The sequence below is a fragment of the Podarcis bocagei genome (assembly GCF_964188305.1).
Source record: "Podarcis bocagei genome assembly, chromosome: 2".
Lineage (NCBI taxonomy): Eukaryota > Metazoa > Chordata > Lepidosauria > Squamata > Lacertidae > Podarcis > Podarcis bocagei.
The window spans coordinates 90,047,650-90,068,435 of NC_138126.1; the positions used below are offsets into that span (position 1 = coordinate 90,047,650).

Here is a 20,786-nt window from a genome sequence, read left to right on the forward strand (position 1 = left end):
GACTGTCTGGATGCAGAGAAGGGGTGGGAGGTATCACCAGCTGGGGAGCTCCCAAAGGAACCCTGATGGGAAGGGAGCTCAGAGCCAGGGGATTGGTGGTGGGATGATGATAAGAGGTCAGAGGAAGAAGAGGAGGCAGACTGGGGGAAGAAGGTGTCAGAAACTGAAGAGGTAGCAGGGTTAGTGAGAAGGAAGAGGTTGTAGCAGAGAGCAGCCCAGAAGCAGAGGCAGAAGCTGAGCAGGATCAAGAGGCAGAGTGGGGGCAGGCTGCTGAAGAAACTCCTTAGTTTCTCTCTCCTGCTGCGACCAACTCCCCTCCCCCCTGGTCTCCCAGACCACGCAGAGAAATAAAGAGGGAAGAGCAACAAGAGACAAGACAACAGAGTCTTAGGCTGATGGGGAAGGACTCGGGAGTGGAGCCTTAGAGAGCGGTGGGAAGGGGAGGACCCTCAGTCCTCACAACTGCTTCATTGGGACAAGACCTACTGGGAAGAGTTGCTGTGATCACTAGGCTATTTTGGTTTCTTTGTTTTATTGCTGGACTCATGACTCCAGCTCCTGACAATGTATTTCTGGGGCTGGCCTTGAGGTCCATTCCCTTTCTGCTCCAGAGTCCTCACCCGCATCCCCAAAGGCAAGAAAACCATGACACCAGGTGACTTCCTTATGGCCTGACCATTGGTCTTGTTGGCTGGGAATGATGGGAGTTAAAGTCATGCAACGTCAGGGAGCCAAAGGTTCCCCTCTTGTTGTAGATACTGCTGGAGCATTTTGGACTAGCAATAATCAGAATGGAGACGCCTACAGTCGTCATCTGCCTGTGGTTTGTAGGTGTCTGAATCAGCATGCCAGTCCCCAACTATAGGATCACCATCCCTACGGAATACCAGTGGCTGGAGGATCTTTATAGACAGGCCTCTTTAGCTGCAGGAGTTGTTCAGGACAATATTGGGTTGGCATCACTTACAATGGATGAGCTTAACCATCATTTCTGAGGATGCCCTGTGAATCAGTGCCTTACAGTGCAGATCCTTACATGAAGATTTCCAAGAATTTCAATGCAGAAGTGACAGCCAAGAGAAGTAAAAAGAGGAAGGGTGGTTGCATACATGCATTTCCTTTCCTGAGAAAAGTCCACAAAATCTTAGATGGTATTAAAGTAGCCAACAGCAGAGATTGAGACAGAGACCAACAGGGGATGGCACAAGGTGGAATCTACAGGAGGTGTGAAGAACCCGATAACCTGGAAATCAACGAGAAAATGGAAAGCTTCTCATCAAGAAAATCAGGTGATTACCAGCTGCAGAATGGGCTCAGGAATCATCACCACTCTGATTAAAAACCTGACTTTTTGGGGAAAGGGATTGATTTGTTGGAGATAGAGAGGAAGTGACTGCCAGCCTCTATAGCAGTGGTGGTGAACCTATGGCACGCATGCCAGAGTGGGCACTCAGAGCCCTCTCTGTGGGCACGCGTGCCATTGCCCCAGCAGGGTCGTTGATGGGGGTTGACAAAGTGGGCAGCTGCTCCCCCCCCACGTTGCTGCAGGTGGGAAATGCTCCCTAGAGTGTCCGCTGCCCGCAGCGGCGTCGGGGAGAGTTGCACCCACCCACCCCGACACTCCTGTGAGCGGGAAACGCTCCCTAGAGTGTGTGCCACCCACAGTGGCATTGGGGGAGTTGCATGTCCGCCAACCAGCTCCCCCCCATGCCACAATTTAGAGCAGATGGGCTGAGCAGGTAAGAGGCAGATAGTTACAGTATTTATGTTGTTAGCTTTTATGAAGATAATAAGCAGAAGGTGGATGCACACACGAAATAAAGCCATCAGGTATTACTAGTTCCCAAGCAAGTTCAGCCTCCAAAATCAGTATCAGTACCTCTAGCAAACCAGCAACAAAAATTTAGAATTATAGTTTTCTCTTGCAGGACAAATTATTCAGATTTTATCTTGGTTGTGGTCAGTGCTTCTCTGCAAGAAGGACATTGCAAGAAATCTGTTTTGAGAGGGGCAGTAGTTACACCTTTACTGAAGAAGCCCCCTCTCAGCTTGGTGATTTTGGGAATTACAGACCAGTTTCAAATCCAACAGTTTTGGCTAAAATGGTTGAGTGAGCAATGATTCCATCTCCATGACTTAGGGTTGACTTGGGGCTCAACCGCTTGACCCACCACTTTCCCCAGGGGGGAACCCACTGTTTACCTCTGGATCAGAGCAAAGTCAAGTGGGTTTTCTGTGGAATGATGTTTATCCTGATTTAGAGCTGAATAACGGGTTGCAATGGCAAAACCTCCTGGACCTGTGCTTTTCCTTCTCTAGGTGACCAATGTGGTCTGACGTGTACCTTCTTTCAGCTGATATTATCCTTTAATATAGGCGTAGCCGACATGGTAATATTTCTGGGTTAGCGGAGTCTGTAACCTGAAGCGTAAGTAACCTGAAGCGTATGTAACCCGAGATACCACTGTATAAGCGTCCAAATAGCCACTTGCAAGCTGCCCATGCTGTGAGAGTGGGCATTAATGGTCTGAGAAATCCTCAGCTAAACAGGGGTGCATTCTTTGGGGTGGCAGCAAGTCTGTGGCCCCAGGCATGGATTTTTGAGGGGGCATGAAGCAGGTGCCCCCGGCAGGCGTCTCCAGCTCAGTCTGGCCCGGTGCTTCTCTCCTGACATTGGAGAAAGCAATGCTCATAGAGAGGAGCACCCAAAGTGCCATGTCGACTGGTTGGATTCCCTCCTGCGCAGGCAGGCAGGTGGTGCAGAATGGCCCTGCTTGGCTCCATGGAGGGGCGGGGTCACTCCAGTGGTGTCGGCAGCGAAGGTTGGGGTGCCACTGGGGTGCCACTTCCACGCTCTGCCACCCACCTCTGGTGCATGCATCCACTCCCTGGCATGCATGTAAATCCCTCTGGAGGGCATGCACCTGTCAAGGGCACCTGGAGCTTGCATTACGTAGCTGCAGCTAAAAAACCAGTTCTTCAAAGTGCTTTACAAACCTTGATTCTATCTTCTCCATGTTGGCCTCGTTCTCCTTGTGGTGGTAAACTTGTGCATCTTCAGACTGCAGAAGGGATTCATGTGGCTGAGTTCTCCTTGATATGAAACAAATAAAAAATACATAAGCCAGAGGCCAGGGAGTGAAGGTTTCTAGCCTAGGTTTCTGTCTTGCATGCTGGTTGTCTGTCTGTGTGTGTGGGGGGGGGGGTTATTTATTTATTAGTATGGAAGAACATTAAATAATGTGAGCCGCCATTTGTAGGATAGTTCAGACACCAGCTTAGTGCCTATGGGGATGGCTGGGATTTGTAACGGTGCCTGCAACGGGCCAAGACTCTGAACTTTCTTTGTCTTTTAAATTAAGCCTCTAACCTTGCTAGAAGTAAGGACTGTACACATAGCATACATTTCAGTCACAGGACCTTCGCCAAAGAATTCTGGTATCTGTAGTTTGTTAAGAGTGTTGGGAATTGTTGCTCTGTGTGGGTAAACTAATGGTTCCTAGGATTCTTTGAGGGAGGAGCCATGGACTTCAAATGGGCTTTAAATGTATGGCATATCATAGCCGCCAACATTTTGAAGCCAAAATCCAGGCCGCCATCTTCCCGTTTTTTATTGCGGGAGCATGGCGGCCATTTTGGTTGCTGTGATCTTGCGTGATTTCACACCACACAGTTCTTCCTCCCCCCCCCCCAAGGTGCTTTTTTTCAGGCACAGCACCTGAACTATAAAATGAACTATAAAATGGTGATTTTCTTGAGTCAAAATGAGAGTGTCCCTAATTTTTTTTTTTAAAAAGAAAAAAAGCACTGGAAGCATATAAAGCATAGAATTGTAGAGTTGGAAGGGACCATGAGGTTCATCTAGTCCAACCCCTTGCATTGCAGGAATCTTTTGCTCAACGTGGAGCTCTAACCCACAACACTGAGATTAGGAGTCTCATGCTCTACCAACTGAGCTATCTATGGCCAGCAAAGGGTGTACCAGAGGCTGGCTGAGCATCTAGAGCAGCCTTTCTCAACCTGTGGGTCCCCATATATTGTTGAACTACAACGTCCATCACCCCTAGCTAGCAAGGCCAGAGCTCAGGGATGATGGGAGTTGTAGTCCAACAACATATGGGGACCCACAGGTTGAGAACTGCTGAATTCTAGAGGATGGTAGTATGAGGGAGGCACCATGGCTCAGTGGACCATTTCTAGTACAGTGGTGCCTCGCAAGACGAAATTAATCCGTTCCGCGAGTCTCTTCATCTTGCGGTTTTTTCGTCTTGCGAAGCACAGCTATTAGCGGCTTAGCGGCTATTAACGGCTTAGCGCCTTAGCGGCTCTTAACAGCTTAGCGGCTTTAAGAAAAAGGAAACAAACTCGCAAGAACTCGCAAGACGTTTCGTCTTGCGAAGCAAGCCCATAGGGAAATTCGTCTTGTGGAACGACTCAAAAAATGGAAAACTCTTTCGTCTTGCGCGTTTTTCATCTTGCGAGGTACTACTGTATCTTCTTTTGAAGGATCTGTTTGCAGGTGATGGGGAAAACAATCTCTGCCAGGACCCAGGAATGCTTCTGGGTGCTGGATGATGCTGGACTAGACCTCAAGGCTGCTTCCTGTTTTCCTCTGCCCACAGCAGTATCTTGTGATTGCACCCGGATGGCAGTTCCTTGCGCAACGGTTCACAGAGGCAGAGGCCTGGCTATTGCATGAGCCAGTCGCTGGGTGCACAGCTGGCTTCCTGCTCTTCCCTTCCTTTTGCAGTTTTGCTCCTAGAGAGAGAGTTTCATGTTGTGGGGGGAAACAGCTGCTTCCTGATTTCAACAGCTTGGGGGAAAGGGCCAGAGGACAGGCAGAAGGAAGCTCTTTGACTGGAATCAACAAGATTTAGGAGGGTGCTGAATGTGGTGCACGCTGGGAATTGAAGTTTGATGAAGGTGCTGAGAATGATCTATTTGACATCTATATCCTTGCCTCATCCTACTCACCTCACCTTCAAACTGAAGATCCCCAGACTTTTTTTTCTGGGGAGAGGGACTTTGACTGTGTATGTAGTGTATATTTAAAGCACATTCTTTCTCTCAAAGAATTCTGGGCACTGCCATTTCTTAAGGGTTGCTGGGATTTGTAACTCTGTTTGGGGGTAAACTACAGTACCCAGAATTCTTTGAGGGAAAGAATGTGCTACAGATATGCTTTGAAGGTATAGCTTCATTACAGGTATAATGTGCAACCAGCCTGACAGTCTCATTTAAGATATTTATATGCCCCCCAATATTGTAGATTCTCTGAGTAGTCTACAGTATCCCAAAGAGCCTGACCCCAGCATGAGGCAGCTTCCCTTGACCTTATATTCACAGCAGCATTTTGTGCTTGAAGCAAGATAGCTATTTGTGGCTCAGTGAAACCAGATGTGTATAACTGGTTTAGTACTAACTCGTGCTATTCAAAAACCAAGAATTCATCCCCCCCTCCCCCTGGCTAGGCATGTAGAATTAGGCCTTGTGTGCACCTGCATCTTCTGCGGCTCAGAAATACTGTTTACAAGGAAGTTAGAAGGAGCTAGGCTGAAGAGCTGCAGAAGTACAAATGAATGAACTGTAATCTGACAGTGAAAAGTAACAATGGTACATTTCTGTTGCTCTTGTTTAATATTTGACCAGCAGCACTGTGGGCTGTAAATGTATTGCTCAAAGATTAGCGGCCATTGCCAATGTTTCCCCACCTCAGAAGAGATAATCAGTGTGAAATGGAACACAGCATAGCTAAATCTGTCGGACTGAGCAGTGCCTTTTTAGAAAAGTCAGAATGCCCGTCTTCCAGAAGTGAAGTACTTTACCAGAGAAGTTACTCCTGGAGAGAATTTGCTGTTTGAAAAGATGCATAAAGCGTCTCCAAGGAAAGTATTAGGACTTGTGAGGGATGGTCAGGGACACCATTGAATTTCTCACAGGACTTCCAGAAAAATATAAGGGACTCTCATTCATCATTCAGCGTGTTGGGCCACCCAAAATGCAGTAAACTTTGGATTCACATAAACAGCCTGTGACTGTGTGACTATTTAGGAGCATTTGCTATCACATTGTGTTTCCAATACCCTTTGTCCTTGCCTGCATATTTTATCACTGCTTTCTCAGTCAGGTGGTGGTGCCATTTTGTCCCTTGCCTCAGGCAACAAACTGCCTAGGGCCAGCCCTGCCTAGCTCCACCCTTATGAATTTTCACTTCCCACCACCACAAATAATTCACATGATGTGTTTTTGCTGTCCACAGGTGGTTTCCTGCTGCAACATTGCAGGTGTGGTTCAAACGAAACATCCATATCCGTCCTTTTCATTGTGACTGCTGCCTCATTTCTGCTGTGGACCATAATCTCTGCTGTTTTGATTTCAAAAAGTATGAATTCTGCAGTCGATGACTGCTTTGTTTATGTGAAGTCTGAAAGACATGCCAGGCCGAGAGTTGCGGGGGGGAGGAGGCAGGGAGAGCACAGAGAGCAGTAGTGGGATAAACTAGAGTTTGCAACAGTGGTTCCCAAACTCTCCCCCTGGTCACAGGCCACTTGAAGATTGTCGGAGTTCTTGGTGGACCACTAGATGATTGTTCCACCTTTTGTGGCCATTGTAATACACAGTACTAGATGCTGTATGATTTTTAATTGTATTTTACTATATTACAGATTGAATTCCAGAGAATTCAAATTGTAAGTGTTCTTCACAAACATGCCACAGACCACCTGAATTAAGCATATGGACCTCAGTTGGCCTGCGGGCCACAGTTAGAAAGCCCTTGCCCTGGAGCACTTTTAAAATCATTGAATTTATCTCCTGATTGTCAAAATATGTTTGGGTTACTATTTAGAACCACACTCTCCCTTGAATTTTACTTTCAAAATATTCCCAAATCATAGAAACCAAACCCCTAAATTATAGTGTTTCAGTAATGTTTGTTAAAGCGAGATGAGCGCCGCAACCCCAGAGTCGTTCGCAACTGGACTTAACTGTCAGGGGTCCCTTTACCTTTAATGTTTGTTAGAACATTGTGGAAACATTGCAATTTTAAAAAATGCTTACTTTTTAAATCCTTGACTGAAAACTGTTGATCAGTTTGATGTAAGGGGAAGCTGCTTATGCACTGATATGCCCAAAACATCCTGAAGCATGCATAGGAGATATTGCTCTTCATAGGTCCAGGAAGCAGGACTTTTGTTAGGCAAAGTGTTGCTTCATTGATGAACCTGATAACCTCCTAATGTAACTGAGGTGTGGTGAATGAACTCTCTCTTTTGTTTATTACAAGGATGAGGAGTTTCCAGTTGGCTGAGCCTCCCCACCAAGCCCACTGACCTCTCCCCAGCACCATGAAAAAACCACACACCAGAAACAGAGATGACTTTAAACTGGTGCTAGAAACCAGAAGTTTATTATGCTATCAAATACGCCCAATATTTGTATCATCAGGGCTGGCCCAGCCATAAGGCAGACTGAAACAACCACCTCAGGCAGCGGAAACTTGCAGGGTGGCGCTGTGAGGGTGTCCTGCCCACACCTGCTGCCACCAGGGTAGTGTGGTGGCAGCTTCTGGTAAGATCTCGCCAGAAAACTGGCTTGTTCCTGAAGAAGACAATCAGTTGGAATGTGCTCAGTATACTCCACTCTACAATAAATGTCTGTTTACTAGCACTAGTTGGGAGCAATCTCTTTTTGAAAAAGAGAAGTCCCCAAGCAGTGTGGTCTTTCCTATCTTCTCCAGGAAATAGCCACCTACCGTTGCCAAATGGTAATGCTGGCTGTGCCTAAGTGAAGATAAAGACTGCTCTTTCTATAAACTCCTTAGGTTCAATGACAGTGACCAGACCTTCGTATTGTTTCAGATTTGGAGATGTCCACACAACTAGAACAGCTGCGCGCCAATCAGTCCATGGTGATGACAAACGGTAACCATTCAGTTTCGCTTTTTTCAAATGGTTAATTGCTTCTGTCTCATTCCTACCCCTATATCTAGGAGTCAGCTTTTAAAAGGGGGGGCGGGGCGGCTATAATGACTTGTACATACAGTTGGCTCTCTAGCCATCCAGATAAAACACGTTCAGGATGGAATGGCTGAAGGAGAGGAGTTCTAAAATTCAGGCTTGCACAGCATTCAGTCCTATTCAGACCCATGGAGACCAGAGGTTATAAGTGAGTCATGCCCATTAATTTCATAGGGTCTACTTTGAGTAGAATTCACATTGGATACAACCCACAATTATTACTTTACTTCCTCTGTATTTGAAACCTAAGTTTTTACTTTCTGCAGTTATGGTTTTTCAGAACACCCCCGTACCCCACTTCATTCTTTAATTAATTCAGTCTATCAATAATGAAGTAGAACTTGACAAACTCCCAATACAAAATTGTATTGGGTGGGGGTAGGGAGAGATAGCAGTAAAAATGTTATCCACAATAAAAAGTTATAACCCTTTCTGTGAGGGGAGGACTATATTAATGTTCATTTGGGGGGGGGGGCGCTGTCTTAAAAAGGAATTTCTAAGTGGAGCAACAAAACTTTTTCTAAGCTGAGCCCTTCTGGACATCTCAGTGGGCACATTCATGCATGCAGGCTCATCACACCCAAACTGCAACATCAAGTGGCAACTTGCTTGTGTGAAACAAATACTCTAGGAAACATCAGAGGTGGAGTTTTAATGCAATTGCCCTTCACTTCAAACACAATGCCTCTGTCAATGGAGGCAGTTAGTATGTTCATCTGCAACCAGTCACTGAGCGATGCACATGCACCTGTGTGAATCAGCCGGAACGGGAGCAGTTTTAGTACTTCCAGTCCTTGCACTCCATCTAAAGCCTGCAGAGTGCTTCATACCTTATGGTCTTTGCTAGTTGACTTCATTGACAAAAGAGTGCATTGGCATAAGAGCAGTGTACCATGGTCATGCAAGGTACTAGGAACTCATAATGCACAGAGGAGGCAAGTTAGTTAGGCCTTCTGCGCTACTCTGCCCACCTTGAACTCAGGTAGTCTGGATCGCCTAAGAATGTATTACTAGAGAAGCAGATCTCTTTTACTCTCTGATCCTTTTGACAAATTGAAACTTCTCACCTCTTCAAAAAAATTGCATGTTCCTCCTATGTACCTCCTGATACCCCAGAAGAACTGTTCAACTCAGAAGCATGGCCATGTTGCTCAGCACATAGAAACTGGATGAGTGCCTCCTGAGTAACTGAATTCTGTCTTTTCTAGGCTCCAAGATGGAGAAACGGCTAGAGGAGATTCATTCTAGTCACTCTTCATCTGGTATGCATTGACTTGGCTGTCACCCCTGCTGGTGTTCCTATTTTCTCCCTCTCTTCTCAACAGTCTCTAGTTGCTACTGACTTTCCTTCCTCCAATCCTCACTAAGTACTGTTACAGATGTCAGGTGACCATCCTTCATTAGACTGATTGCTTGATAGTTAGAGATGATTGGTGAAATTTCCTGAAGGGCATGGTATAAATCCCTAACATAACTCATAAAAATATTTTTCTCAGCAGAAGCTAATGCTACCTTAATATGTGTTTCTTAAGTTTGATAGTTTTGCTGTCTGGGAAATTCGCTTGTATGGTGGTATCTGAAATCAGGGTTCTGCAGGGATGTATGTTGGAGAGAGTTGCTGACCTTGCTGAGTTTGGGACAGACAGAGGCATTGATGCTGTTGCTTTGGGTGACCTGAAGAAGGGACAATGGCTGTGCTGCCTGCTTCAGCAGTTGATTTGCTTCCACTAGGCTCTTTTCATATATTTGTAATATCAGTTCTGCTTACAAAGATACAGTAAGGTAAAGGTACCCCTGCCCATACGGGCCAGTCTTGACAGACTCTAGGGTTGTGCGCTCATCTCATTCTAGAGGCCGAGAGCCAGCGCTGTCTGCAGACACTTCCGGGTCACGTGGCCAGCGTGACGAAGCTGCTCTGGCGAGGGTGCTTTCGAACTGCTAGGTTGGCAGGCGCTGGGACCAAGCAACGGGAGCGCACCCCGCCGCGGGGATTCGAACCGCCGACCATGCGATCGGCAAGTCCTAGGCGCTGAGGTTTTACCCACAGCGCCACCCGCGTCCCGAAAAAGATACAGTAATTTCCCAATATTTTCTTATGTGATTGAACTCAATTCTATAGGACCTCTTTCTCAGGAAAGTGTAGAGAACTTAACAGTACCCTTTTGCCAAATGCAGAGATTGGAAAGTAGCTGTTATCTGTGGCTTTCTTTTAGAATCTGAGCTAAGTAAGGCCCTGAAGACACTGGAAGCTAAATATGAGGAGTCACAGAAGAATGGTAAGTATTCTTTGTTTCTGCCGGGAAAAGAAGGGAATGGGTGGAACTGTCTTCAGGCAGGGATATAAGAAGGCAACATTTTCGATTCCATGCTGTATTCCTTGCACACAGCACTGCTTCTGTTCCACTGCAGTTCATTTTCTGCCAAAAGCTATATTACTTGTCCCGATGTCCACTAGGCAACATTATGTACTTTTCATAATTTAAGTAATGATGTAAATTATGTAAGTGACATTACCATTGCATTATTCCCCACTATTATTTTTAGTGTAAAGTAAACACAAACCAAATGCAGGAGGCTGGGTGTAATCATTTACATATTGTCTGCAGACTGAAAGAAACAACAAGAGTGCCAGTTGTATTTGCTGGATTGGTTTCCATTCGGGACATGGGATGAATAAGTAGTAAATATTGGCAATTTCTGCTCTTATTTCGTTTATCATCAGAATTCTCTGACATCCCTACCCTTAGGGAATCTCAAAAGCAGGAGTTCTTACAGAGTTTGAATTTCTCCTACTCAAATTTATGGTGTCAAGTCAGTAACCTGAGCTCTACTTGCCATACTTCTCAATGATCATTCTTTCTGAATGACTGTTTCTACAACTTTTCCTTTTCCATACCAAATTCACCTCTCATTTAACTCCCCTTTCTAATCTTTTCTCCCTAGGGAATGAAAAGCTGCGCGAACTATCTAGAGACAGCAGCCGTTCCTTGGCTGAAATTGATAAGATAGAGGATGCACTACTGAAGATTAATGGTAAGACACGAGACTTCTTCTGCCCCTGAGCTAATGTAAGTCGGGAGGCAAGCGGGGCAAACTGCTGTGGGCTGGACAGAGCAACACTTCAGAAGATGCGGAGATGCCCAATCTGCAGCCTAATAAAGGCAGTGGAGGTGAAGGAGCAACAGGTGGTCCCACGGTGGGCAAGTGAGGAGAGATGTGAGAAAAACTGAAACACAGCCAGAAGGGAGTCTAAAGCAGGGTGGAGGGAAGGAAGGGGAACCATGGATCCTCTGCTCACGACTGCAGCGTATTTCCCCCCCCCCCCCAGCCATCCGTAGGCATTCGCTCCATAACACACACAGACATTTCCCCTTACTTTCTAGGAGGAAAAAAATGTGTGTTATGGAGCGAAAAGTACGGTAATTAGTGAGGGACAAAGTGACCCTGTTGTGATTCAGCATAGGGCATGACCCATCCTCTGATTGGTCGTAACACAAATTAATGTGGTGGATACAAATTAACATGTCAGATTCTTTCAATGTGATTGTTGTTCCATAGTTTTGTATCCAAACTTAAATGGATAGGTTCCTTTGGCAAAGCATTACAGAGTTCTAGTAAAAGTATTCTGAGCATATGCAGACAAATTAATTTTTCTTTTCTTTGAGTAAGTAAAGGAAGCATCATCTGAGCATGTTTTAACCACATAAGCTGCAAAGGTGCAGAAAAGAGAAAAGGACTGATAATAAATCTCAATTTTAATTACAAACAGTTCTACGATTTTGATGGATCAGAATTAGGAAGGATGTAGTATGGACTGTGTGATTACAATTTTTGGCAGCACTGCTAATAAGGAACATAAACATCCGTAGAAGGGTGTTCTGTTTGTGATCTGGTTGTTTTAATGTCTCTGCTATTGCATTATAGCTTCAACCTGCCAAGTTTGTCCAAATGGCTGGTTGTTCAACAAAGGATCATGCTACAGTTTTAATGTAAAGGCTGGACCTTGGTCTCATGCCAGGAAGGCGTGTGAGGATGAACGTGCCCTTTTGGTTGTTATCAATGATGACGAAGAGCAGGTAATTCAAGGTTTTTGTGGAATTGTGACAGCCCCATCCTAGCCACCCTCTGGGTCCCTTGGCATCTGAGGAGGAGGAGACCAGGCCACAACAGTGTCTGCTCTTTTGCTTGCACCCATCCTTTCCATGTTTGAGGTACTTGAGTACCTGTTTGCAAGGCTGCCCCTTACCAAATAGCCTCCAAAAGTTCCCTGGGGTCTCTCTGAAGCCTCTTTATCTAGAGGGAGGTTAAGGCATTTAGGTGTCAGGGTGTTTACATTAAGTTGAGACCACAATGTTTAAGAAAAAAAAGCACTCGCTTCAGCCACATCCACACCATACTGTACATATAAAGCAGCAGCATACAACTTTAAACAATCATGGCTTCCTGCAAAGAATCATGGGAGCTATAGTTTGCCAAGGGTGCTGCGAGTTAGGAGACCTCCTATTTGCCTCAGGAGGACTTCAGTTCCCAGAGTGGTATAACAATAAATCCTTCTACCCAGGAATTGCTGGGTATTGCAATTCTGCGAGGGGAACAGGGGTCTTCTAACAACTTACTGCTTTAAATGTATGGTGCAGATGTGAACTAAGATGAAAGAAAAGTAAGGAGTTATAAGGAAAAGGTATAATAAGAAAATAATACAGAAACCCAAAGTATTCCCTTTGGGAGAAAAACAACCCACAACTGCGTAAACTTAATCCTCTCTCCCTGGTTTCCACAAACCATAAAATGTGCCAGGCTCTCAGTAGAATCCCTACTCATGAATAGTTATTTGTTCACTGAAGCCTCCACCTCAGGCTTCAAAACACCTGTTATTATGCTGAGATCACTTTGATTTAAATAACTTACTGATATAGACCTTTTAAATTTTCTGCCTGTGCATATGCCATGGCCGATGCCTCAGCGGCATTTGCTAGGACTTTATGTTAACCTTAGACTCCCCAAATAAGTTGCAACAAGACATACAAGCTAGACATACACTATATACAAGTAAACATACGCGTTCCCATCCAATATGCAGACACTTCAGGACAGTAAAGTCCAGCTGCTTCACATCAGTACATGAACAGCTGTTTCCCATTTATCAAGCACAATCCACACATCTTCCATCCTTTTGTGGCAAGGGACATCTTGGCTCTTGAGCCAAGTGCATTTTGTTCCTGAGAGGTTGTGGTATTTCCCACTGAGAGTGTTGTGATTGCTGTGTAGAATGTGATAAATTAAGTGTCGGGGGACCTCTTGGATACTGTTTGTGATGTCAACGCTATTCTTCCTTAGGGCCTTACTTGAGTGTTACCTCTTATTGCATATGAGCAAATGGTCCATCATTGTGGCAACTAGGGAGGATGTCAAGAGATGTGAGCCATATATTTAAGGCCCCCTGGAGCTGCAGTGCATCTCTGCACACAAAAGCATACTGCGCCCTGTGCAAGAAGTCTATCTGCTGGCCAGTGTTTGGGAAAGAGGGTGGGTTTTTCTTATACCATAGCAATCTCCAAATGCTGTGCTTTTATTTCCCCCATATACAAAAATGGCAACTCGGGGATGCTGAGGGAGGCTAAACCTACCCACCTACTTCTGGTGAGCCCTATGCTTAGGGTGAGTGATAGATTTTGCCAATCTCGGCTATATCTCAGATGTCATTGAATAAATGTAAGTAAAGAGTAGGATGGAACACTCAGAACTGGCTTTTACATACACACAAGTAGGACTCACAACAAAATGTTGCGGTATATCCTTGCCTCTTCACAGGGGTGTTGCTCTTCAGACAGCCATCCAGCCATGCCTTCCACTGGGATACTGTAAGCTTTTAAAGGCTCAGGCAGGACAACTCACTATCCCGCTCACCAACTTTGAATTTTTCTTTCCCAGCTGGCACCCAACTTGCTGTGATTCTGGTGCTTGAACATCACTGGGCTTGTTGTTGTTGTTGTTGTTGTTGTTGTTGTTGTTGTTGTTGTTGTTTTGTGGGAGGATTTGCCCTCTTTTGGTGTTTCTTAAAACATTTATGTTGCAGTGATTCATTAAGATTTCAAGGAGAGGTAGTTCCCAGCACTGTTAGTTACACAATATATTTAAGCTTTTTAAATGAGGCATTGAACATGGGCCTTTGTACCTGTAAAGCTTGTGTTTGATACAGAGGCGTGTAGTCAGTCATGTTTCTGGCAGTGTGAGCTTGATGTTGCATCTCAGCCTTACATTTTGAGAGAACACTGTGTTACTAGTTGTGGTAGGATGTATATTCCATATTGTACATTTCAACTCCGAGAATTAAATGTGGTTTGTGTTTCAGAGTTTTCTCAGATTACACCTAAAAGAAAAATACTACTGGATTGGTCTCCAAGACATTGAAACAGAAAACAAATTTACCTGGGTGGATAAAAGTACTGCAACTTATACGTAAGTCTAGCATCAACTTTATTCCATTTTTAAACCCAACCTGGGTGGAATCTACACACATATAAAAACCATTCTGAAAATGCTTTTTAAATTTTTTCCCATAAGGCTCACCATCTCCATTTAGTGTCACATTGTATATTGCACTTAAAATACACTTAAAACATTTTATTTGCAGCTGTATAGCTGAGTTCTAGCTACTTCTGTGCCTATGGGTGAAGGAGTTTGCTGACAGGCTGCTTTTGGAAGGTGGACACATTGACATCCCATTAAAAGAACTATTCCCTGTGTGGGTCTCCCAGCTGGGAGTCAGGGTCAGAAATTCAGCTAGCGAAGCTGCACTGGTTTTCATTAAAAACACGTCAAAGACTAACTGGGACCATTAAGAGGCTAGTACAAAGTCTCCAAACACAAGATGACACATTTCTTCTCTTCTTTGATCCAAGGGGGCTTGGTCATTCACTGCTGGGCATCAGGGAGGGTTCGCTAAGGTCTAAGAATCTATCTCACTAGAACTGATTAACTCTGCCATTTGTTTATTTGTTATATTTCCATTTGCAGCAAGTGGGGTCCAGGGGAGCCGAACAATTATGGCCACGGGGAGGACTGTGTTGAGATGACACCTAGAGGCTGGTGGAATGATATTCTATGTGGCAACGACGTAGATGGCTGGATCTGTGAAAAGCCATGGAGCTGCTAGCTGTGTGGCCAGCAGGAAGAGAACTCGACATGAGCCAATCATCATGACTCCCTCGCTCTGCTCTTCATTCTCACAGACCTTCCAACAGTCACTTCTGGCTAGTGGGTGGGCGTAGCAATCGCCAGTACCGGTTCATTAAAACTGAGGTGATGAAATCCAGCCAGTATTACATCAGTGAGTCAGCAGAAAGCTAGGACTCGCCATACGATTTTTAGCTCTTGTCCATAACTCACTAGAACTCACTGTCTTCCCTGGGAATAAAAGCCGGGAAAATAGCTGGGGATAAAAGCCAGAGTTCTCGTCTTCCATCCTAGCCCCTCTTCCTTCTATAATAACATGCTAGATTAACCTAGTTCTCACATTCACAAATTCAAAACCTAATGAAACATTCATTGAAAAGCCCAATAATTTAGCAAGTTCTCTCCCCCCCCCCCAGCATATGAAAAGGAGAGGATGATATCTGAGACAGGGCCTTCTTGGGAGTGGCATTTCCAGGCATGAGCCAGGGGGTGGGGGATGGGGGACAGCTGCCCCCTCTAGATCAAATAAAACAATAGAAATACTTAACTAACTGACCAATCACATTGGTTCTTCCCTACACTAACAAAAGTCCTGACCCCCTAACAAAAATCCTGGCTACGCCCATGCCTCCAGAGAGGTCTACTTGATCCCTACATTTTTATTATTTCATTGCTAGCAGATCTTTTTGCCTATTTTGCTAGGTTTTAAAATCTGAATTCCCTCATGAAGCTCTTATGATGCTCTTCTAAGATTTCAGATCCTTTTCCTTTTTTAAAAAAACTCTATCTTCTAGGTTGTTGCCACACTAGCCCTTAATTTTAATTTTTACAATAAAATACAAGGTGTGGACATGAAAATTTATTTAAGGTATTACAAGGCATCTGCGTCTTTAAATTTTAATTTGCACACTAGTCCCTTTTTATTGCCTTCTGTTGATGCCAACTACTAGGTTAACGAAGAATAGCTTGTTAACTGCCCCTTGAGTAATCTCTCTCTTCATGTCAGTTTCTGTTCCTGCAAGAGGAAAGATCCCTTTAATTATTGGATCTTTCTCTTGTTTTGTTCTTCGTTTGTTTGCTTTTCTCTTTAAAATAGTGAAATGGTACTACAATAAACTACTTTCATATTTTTCTGACTTTAACCCATGGCTGCCACCAAGAAAAGAAAGCCAGTGTTTTAAAATTTAGGCTACCTTCTCTAGGCAATGTCCTCCATGGCTGCTGTTGCCATGAAGAGAAGGAAGCCTACATGTTAAAAACAAAAAATGAAACAAAAATGAAACAGAACAAAACAAAAAACAAGCTGCAGTTTTCCTTCTCAGCGAGGCATAAAAGGAGGTGAGGTTGTCAGATTGGTGGGGGTGACAAGCAGTGCAAGAAGGGCCATAGCTCCTCATCCATCCATCCAACCATCCATCCATCCATCCATCCATCCATCCATCCATCCATCCATCCATCTCTATGTGTGCAAAACTTAGTATTTAAAGCTCCTCATTCCATGGGAACAGAAACTGACATTACAGTAAACAGGAGAGCCTGTAGGAGCAAATAGAAGGCTATTTGTAATTCTCCCACCAGGATTGCTAGAAAATAATAAAATGCAATGGATTTGTAATAAATAATCCTCCAGTTGATGTTGCCACTAGCCTTTGCAAAATGGGTTTTAACTTATGTATAATAGTAGATGAGGATATTTGTAATTCTCTATTCTTTCATTTGCTGTGGATTGTGGGAAAGCAAGGTTCAGGAGCACTCAAGTGCGTAAGTGTTCTTTGGCAGTTAGGAAATCTCCTTTGATGCTTCACCAAACTCAAATCTGAGGCTTTCTTAGAGGAAACTAAGTTCCTTCTTTTTCAGCTGGCATTTGGTTTCTGTGGTTGGACCACAAAGAGGTCTAACGTTGCTCAACTGTTTGTACAAATGGTCCTGAATAAAATAAAATAAAAAGTGACTAATGTGTTTACATGCTTTGAATCTCTAAGACAGAGGTTGCTATAAATTCAAATAAAAAATCAAAATAAAGAACTGTCATGGATAATGTTGCACAGGTGGGACAGGCAGCGGCCATTTTATGCATTTGATTGGCGCATGGCAGGTCATTTTAGACCTGGGAAATGGGGAAATGGGGGGGGAGAATGGGGTAGACCAGGGCAGGCCTATGTGCGGGGCCCAGGGACACAACCCTCGTGCAAATCGGGAGGGGGTGTGTGCCTGTATATCCTCAATTCAAATGCACATTTGAGGCCCTTCTTGGGCTTTAATTTCAATGATGTTCAATGGGTGTCCAATGAGTGTTTTGCTGAACCGAAACTGCACAAAGCCATGCTCAGCAAGGGGCAATTCTGTTTGGATATAGTTTGGGCAATCGGCTATGACTGTTATCCTAAATCGTGGTTTTTAAAATCTACAGGAGCCCCCATTTGTGCTGTTCCACAATACGCCCACATCTTATGATTGCCTCATTTCTGCTTCACCTGGCTTTACTCTCCTCTGAGAGGCAAACTGGAACTCCTGACCACTTTTCCTTTTGTGTGTGTGTGTGTACGGTGAAGAAAGTTTGTTATCTCTCTGGCCCTCTACTGATTGCCCATTCATTGGAAAACTGTAGGTGCACTGTAGGTAACTCACAGTAGATTTGGGATCATGTGGAATTGGGACTAGGAGTGTTAGAGAATTCTAACAAAAATGAAAACAGGAACAGAGATTGCTGATGTTCACTTATGGATCCCATTCTGGAATGGAAGTCAATCCAGGGAATACAATTGGTATTTGCTGTTGTTGTTTTCAGTCTACAAATGATATGGAGTATGCTTTTTCCTCCGTTTCCATTGTGTTTCCTCTGCATTGAAATGAATGAGGTGGAATAATGTAATTTCACCACAGTGGATGGTGAAATGAATAACATAGTTTTGGGTGGAAGGTGAACTGCAGTGAAACGGAACCAGTGATGCATGTGATGAATTCAGGGCAGGATGGAAAACAGTGCCTGCTTACATCCCTAACTGGGCCTGGGGCAAAGAGTTAACAACCCCTCTACCATCTCCACATATTTCCCTACATCTCATCTAGTTTGGTCACCATGTACATCCAGATATACTGGATGTTTGCGTGGTGAGTTCCCGCCTCCCACCAATGGAAATAAAGACACGTGACAACATTGAATTAGGTTAATGGGCTAAAATTGGCCACAACTTTATTGGTTACAGGTAAGAGCGGTATTGGCTTAGGCATTGGTCCTATCAGACTATCCAGCTTCAGCCTGTTTGCATGAAGACCGGGAAGGGTTAACACCAGCAGGGGGAGCGCTGCTGATGCACATCAACTAGGTACTCCCCCGGGGTCACGGCTTGGGGGCACGCTTTAGGCCCTGACCTCCATAGCCTTCGGAGGAGGCAATGCCCCCCAGAATCCTTTACCGGACTACCCTTCAGTAAATAAGGGAGGTGATGGCGCTCCCTCCCCCCATCTGCATAACAATACCGCTACCAATGCCTAACCGCCAAAACCAAAGGAGTTGTGACGATTTGCTACGAGGTAGGCGAAAAACCAAATGGCTGGTGCCAATTTGCCAAGTGGAAAAAATTCCTACCAGGCCCCTTAACAGCGACCAACCGTTAAAAGAGGGAGATCCCGGGGCCGCGCTTGCCTTAGGTGAGGCTAACCACACACCCCGAGCCAGACGATTGGCTGGCTCGGGGGATGACGCGGCCCGAGGATTCCCCTGATCGCGCTGGGGCTGGAAACAGCATCCGTGCGCAAGATTGGGGGCATGAAGCCCGCAGCCCCACCTCCTCCTTATGTCAGAAGTGGCTTTGTCCAAAAGGGGAATGGGAAGCCTTGAGTCAGATTGTGAAGAAATCAGGTTTGGCATTTGCTAAAGCAAACTAGCAAACAAAATTGACAAGGTGCTGCAGTTTGACGGTTCTTGACTTGTGGCTTAACAAGCTGCGCTGGAAGCTATTCAAAAAAGTTGGGCAGAAATAATAATGTGCAGTTAGGAAAGTTGCAAACAAGCCACCACAAGGGTATTTTGCCTCTTTGAGGATTATTTGCTTGTTACAGAACCCCTTGGGTGTGAATCCCTGGGTTGTCATTAAAAAAAAAAAAAAAGATCCAAACAAACATTCCCAGCAGACAAAATCCCACAGTTCCCTGTGTTGATGACACAATGAGCTCCCTTAACAGTGAGCAAAGTGTAAAGCAGAGACAAGGCAGTGAGACAGTATGCTGTATACACAGAAGGGCCTAAGAGAAACCTCAAACCAATGAGAAATCCCTACACGCCACAACTAGTCCCCATTCACTAAACTCAGTGCACAGCTTGCTTGGCAGAACTCTTTCTTCTTCTTCAGTAATAATACTACTGTACTACTAATAATTTATTTCTTATCTTCCCTCACCCTAAGGTCCCAGGATGGGTCACAGCACTTAAAACAAAATGTTAAAAAAAGTTTAAAACAAATCACAATCTTCTACTGATCTTAAGACCCAATAAAGGGTGTAGAGAAGGAGATGGCCTTTTAGACATTTGGGGGCTAAGCTGTTTAGCGCTTTAAACTCTAAAGGCAAAAGCAACAGAAGAAAAACTTATTTCAATGGGAGTTAAAATAGATGAAAATGTAAAAATAGCAGCTGAGTTATCAACCCAGGTCAACAATTTAGTACAAAAAAAATCAGATCTGCCGAAAATAGTGCTAGACCTTAAAGGTAAAACACAGAACCTAGAGGAAGCTCAGAAAAAATTACAAAATGAAAATAGAGAGTTGAAAAGGGAATGCAATAAGATAAGGAAAGAAACAGCAGATCTGAAAGCACAGCAGGATTCAACTTTGGACTCTATTGCAATGTTGCAAATGCAGAGAAGGGAGAATACCCTAAGATTCAGAGGACTAACAGAGGACGCAGAGGAAATAACTGAGAAAAAATTCTCAAAAGAGCTAGCAGCTTGGTTAGACCTAGAAGAAGCAGAAGTAGCACAAAAAATAGAAAAAGCATTCAGAGTCAAATCTAATGTAGCAAAAGCAAACAACTGGCCGGCTGATTGTTTAGTCTCTTTTAACTCTATGGATTTCAGAAATAGAATTTTACAAGCTAGTAACAAGAATAAATTCCAATCGGAAGGAAGGAAGGAAGGAAATGATATTATTGTCCACAAGATTATTCCAAATCGGTTGATAAAAAAGAGAGAAGCTTATAGACCTCTGGCCGAGGCACTAAAGGCAAAGGCAGTGGACTATAGGTGGGAGTACCCGAAAGGCATCTCCTTTTTCTGTAAAGGGAAATGTAGAAAGAGCTTGTCGGCATTAGATGCGGACAAGTTCTGGAGAAAGTACTGGAAAGACCTTGGAGGAAAAAGGCAATTGTTGGGAGAATCAGAGGAAACTGAACAAACAGTTGAGAGTTAGAAGACAGATCTAAGAAGGGAATTTATTAAATGTATACTGAGACCTTGAATGTGTAATTTATTATTATTATTATTTTAACCCGTTCATAAGAAATAAAGTATGGATTATAAATTTATTACTTGGGACATAAATGGTTTAAATGAAAAATCAAAAAGGAACAAGGTGGAACATATTCTGGTTAAGCAAA

At 44.2% G+C, this 20,786-nt stretch overlaps 1 protein-coding gene across 1 annotated transcript; it reads left to right on the forward strand.

Annotated features, from left to right (window-relative positions):
* Positions 1 to 1,137: 1,137 nt before the first annotated feature.
* On the forward strand, positions 1,138 to 17,157 carry LOC308579518 (C-type lectin domain family 4 member G-like). The gene is made up of 9 exons (XM_081180571.1): positions 1,138 to 1,289; positions 6,260 to 6,382; positions 7,860 to 7,922; positions 9,227 to 9,280; positions 10,232 to 10,294; positions 10,962 to 11,051; positions 11,943 to 12,094; positions 14,371 to 14,477; positions 15,036 to 17,157. The coding sequence occupies exons 1-9, from the start codon at positions 1,199 to 1,201 to the stop codon at positions 15,172 to 15,174; spliced, it is 882 nt and encodes a 293-aa protein (XP_081036697.1). The 5' UTR covers positions 1,138 to 1,198; the 3' UTR covers positions 15,175 to 17,157.
* The last annotated feature ends 3,629 nt before the right edge of the window (positions 17,158 to 20,786 follow it).

Coding starts and splice junctions, on each gene's coding strand:
- LOC308579518 (XM_081180571.1), top strand. CDS start 1,199: ATGGCACAAGGTGGAATCTACAGGAGGTGTGAAGAACCCGATAACCTG. Junction 7,923..9,226: donor GTCCATGGTGATGACAAACG/GTAACCATTCAG, acceptor TGTCTTTTCTAG/GCTCCAAGATGGAGAAACGG. Junction 9,281..10,231: donor TTCTAGTCACTCTTCATCTG/GTATGCATTGAC, acceptor GCTTTCTTTTAG/AATCTGAGCTAAGTAAGGCC.